The sequence below is a fragment of the Montipora foliosa genome, chromosome 14 (genome assembly GCF_036669935.1).
Source record: "Montipora foliosa isolate CH-2021 chromosome 14, ASM3666993v2, whole genome shotgun sequence".
NCBI classification, from domain to species: Eukaryota; Metazoa; Cnidaria; class Anthozoa; order Scleractinia; family Acroporidae; genus Montipora; species Montipora foliosa.
The window spans coordinates 22,506,914-22,510,900 of NC_090882.1; the positions used below are offsets into that span (position 1 = coordinate 22,506,914).

A 3,987-nucleotide genomic window follows, 5' to 3' on the forward strand; every position below is an offset into this window, starting at 1 on the left:
GACTACTCTTTTTCAATAAAACAAAATAAATAAATAAAGGATTGGCAAAACTCCGGTACGTTCAAAAATGCGAGCAACGCAAAGCCTCAGGAAATATCATCACAATGAAAACAAAAGCCTTTAGATCCATAAGGAAATGAGTGCCATCGACCGCCCGATAACAGGGTGATATCAAAGTTCAAAGACTTTATTTACACTAGAGAAAGGTTTTATCAAAGGAAAACGCCGTTCCTCCCTCAAAAGCAATTCACTCCCCGCAGGTTTTATGTCGCACGTTTTTAATTCCAGGTTGGAGATACGTCAACTACAAAATGTACTGCTGCTGCAGATCCTTGTCCAGAACAATATGGATTTGCGAATGTAGTAATGTCTACAAAGATCGGCGGAAAAACGTCGCACTGGTTCAGATAAGTCTTGTATAAACAACGCATCATTAAATTTTTTCAAATGTTGCTTTAAAGAGAATAAAGTACTATGAAAAATTACACCGAAGTTCACAGGAACTGATCGCTTATCAACATCGGGGACTTTGTTTAATTTGTAATTAGAAATATCATTTTATTTGAACCAATTACAAATGCGTTCAATCTTGCGTGAACTCTTTGGTGGTACCGCCGGCCAATCATATCTTGTGCTTGGGAGTATGCTAATTTCATTGACATTTCAGACATGAATTGCATTGTAGTCTTTCGATCGCAGATGAAAAGACGAGCAGTTTTCGCTTGAAACAAGACGTAAAATTCTTTACTTTGGTCATAAAGTTACAAGATGTTCACTCAAGTCTTTGGCTTGCGGTTTGTTCTATTTTTAGCGGTCTCAGGCGTTTATTTTCCGTCGTGTTTGAGCCAAATGATGTGCGAACCGGTGACGATACCTTTATGCATGGATTTACAGTACAACAAAACTATATTTCCAAATATGCTGAAACATAGAACTCAGGAGGAAGCTGCCCTGGAAGTCCATCAGTTTTTTCCTCTAGTCAAAGTTAAATGTTCCGAGTATTTAGCATTTTTTCTTTGCTCGGTTTATGCTCCAATCTGCACCGTTTTGGAAACTCCAGTACCACCTTGTCGACAGCTTTGTACTAGTGCCAGAGAAGGATGCGAAAAGTTAATGGAACGTTTTGGATTTACTTGGCCAGAATCATTGAGTTGCGAGAAGTTCCCGAAATTTGAGAGCGGTGAAATATGTGTCGGCGAGAACACAACATCGAGTAACGGCCATGGAATACCAACAGAGGAACCCAACTTCACAGAAAACGAAACAGAGGTCGCCGAAGTATTCGACGTTAATATGGTTAAGTTTCGTTGTCCCGAGAGTCAGAAGGTGGACAATGATCAGTACAGTTTCTTCGGAGAAAAGAAATGTGCAGCAACATGCCAGAATATTTATTTCGACGAAAAGGAACGAAAGATCTCTCGCCTTTGGACTGGAATATGGGCGATTCTCTGTGCCATTTCAACACTATTTACCATTTTAACCTTCTTAATCGACATGAGGAGGTTCCGATACCCAGAGAGGCCTATAATTTTCTTGTCGGGATGTTATTTTATGGTTTCTCTCGCATTTATCATTGGGTTCGCGGCTGGCGACGCTATATCCTGCACAGAATCGGATAATGGAGTAAAGATTCTCGTCCAAGGAACAAAACATGAAGGTTGCACGGTGATTTTCATGTTGTTGTACTTCTTCAGTATGGCTTCGTCAATTTGGTGGGTAATTCTGACATTGACATGGTTCCTTGCAGCAGGATTGAAATGGGGCCATGAAGCAATCGAGGCCAATGCTCAGTTCTTTCATCTTGCAGCCTGGGCAATTCCTGCAGTCAAAACAATTGCAATCTTACTGATGACCAAAGTCGATGGTGACGAGCTAAGTGGGGTATGCTTCGTTGGTCTTTCAGATCTCAGCGCACTTCGAGGCTATGTTTTGGTGCCCCTGTTTGTGTATTTTTTCGTCGGCGCTACATTTCTCTTGGCCGGATTTGTGTCATTGTTTCGAGTGAGGTCTGTTTTAAAAGACGATTACAGCAAAAGGGAGAAAATCGAGAAGTTGATGATTCGAATCGGTGTGTTCTCTATTCTCTACAGTGTGCCGGCCGTTTGTGTTATAGGATGTTTGTTTTATGAACAAGCTAATCGGGAGAAGTGGCAAGCTTCGTGGCGCGAAGGATGGGTTTATCAGCAGAGATGCATCGAACAACTGAGCGACATGCCGTGTCCCAAATACCCTATTGCTCATCACCAACCGGATTTTACCGTTTTTATGGTTAAATATCTCATGTTCTTGATCGTGGGAATCACATCAGGATTTTGGATTTGGTCCACGAAGACTATCAATGCCTGGAGTAAATTTTATGCTGCGACGATGCAAAGAGTTTTCGGCTTTAACTTTAAAGCTAACTCTCAAGTTTGATTAATAACATCCTCAAAGCATTAGCACTCAAAAAGGAGGCGATGGAGAACAATTTACCCGTCGCCATGTGAAGATCAATGGCCAAGATGTCGGAATACAGCGTCAGAGAATTAAATTTACTCCTTACCACAAAGAACATGGAATGGCAATTCCGTTCATCTCGGCATGACGCTTTTCATTAAGGGAATTTAATAACAATTTCAAGATCAACTGTTTTTATAGAGAAGAGGATTTATTCTGAGATCGCGTGATTACAAAAAAGAACAGTGTTTGACTACGGTGCACAAAGCCACGTTTTGCTATACACTCAAGTGGCTTCCCGCGAAGCACAGTTTCTTTGGCCAAGTTCTTGTCATACTTCTAGACCACTGTCATTTGTGTTTTCTTTAATTAGTCTACTTCGTAGTTGCGTGTGAATCATAAATTGCGTGCTTAGTCGTCTTTGCCGTTTTTTAAGCGTCCTTCTCCCAACGAAAGAGATTTCAATTCAAAACACTGTTTTAACCTTAGCTTACAGCTTGTTGAGAGATAAAAAAGATAACTAAGTAATTTTGATCTGTGTTTTGCAATTTGTCGCTTCGGATGCCTCTTTGTTTGAAAAAATGTGCTACGCATTTATTATGTTTGTGTACTCTTTACTCTTAATTTCTTACACAGTGTATTTAGTAGCTCGTTAACCAAATAATATTGCTCTTTGTTTAGATGCTTTAAAATAATCCTATATCTGTATTTTCAAGAAGATTAGACGCTCTGTTTCTGATTGAGTTGTTTTCTTGACACAGAATATCTGTATTTTAGATCAGTGTGGCTTAATTAACAACATGCTTAAAATACATTATTTTATTTTGTCTGTGCAGGAAAGGTGTAGATGTGTTTCAGGATATCAACAAAATTCCATCTTTTGCACAAATATTCATAGTGCTTACTTCAGAACAAATCCTTTTTTGGGGGATTATAATATTATCAGCATAAGATGACTTAGCTGCTAAACACACAAACTTGTGAGTTGTCCATGTGTAAAGATGTTGATAACATGGACTGCAGTCTATTTTTATTGAAACCAGATTAGAGTAGCAATACAGACAGCTTGTGCTTTCTGAATGATTCTGAAGTGTGCGTTATTAGTATGAAGTATTGTCCTGTACACTTTTGAGGTGTCCTTTGTTATCTTTTTGTTCATTGTTCACTCCACTAAGGACATTTGCTTTCATGTGCATTGTGCTGTTAAGATCTTGGCATCATGTAACAGATATACACTGTGAAAAACTAAAAAAATGTGAACAATGGTGTCGCATCCTAATTTCTTTGACTGACAACCTCTTCCATTTCAGTGGCTGATGTGCTATTTAAAGTTCACAATAGTTCGAGAAAATTATTCCCAGATGAACAGTGCTTTGGCTGGTGAGTCTTTTCTTGGCCCGTACTGTTCAAACAATGGATAGCACTATCCACTGGATAAATCACTTTCCAGTGGATAAATATTAGCGAAACCAATTGTGCTATACAATGGATAGTGACTTATCTGGTGGATAGCGCTATCCACCTTTTGAACAACAGGGGTTTGGTGAATTG

At 39.3% G+C, this 3,987-nt stretch overlaps 1 protein-coding gene across 1 annotated transcript; it reads left to right on the top strand.

Moving 5' to 3' along the window:
• Positions 1–205: 205 nt before the first annotated feature.
• LOC137984727 (frizzled-1-like) lies at positions 206–3,699 on the top strand. The gene has a single exon (XM_068831987.1). The coding sequence runs from the start codon at positions 769–771 to the stop codon at positions 2,413–2,415; it is 1,647 nt and encodes a 548-aa protein (XP_068688088.1). The 5' UTR covers positions 206–768; the 3' UTR covers positions 2,416–3,699.
• The last annotated feature ends 288 nt before the right edge of the window (positions 3,700–3,987 follow it).

Excerpts from the sequence above, each read along its gene's own strand:
- LOC137984727 (XM_068831987.1), top strand. The coding sequence starts at position 769 with ATGTTCACTCAAGTCTTTGGCTTGCGGTTTGTTCTATTTTTAGCGGTC.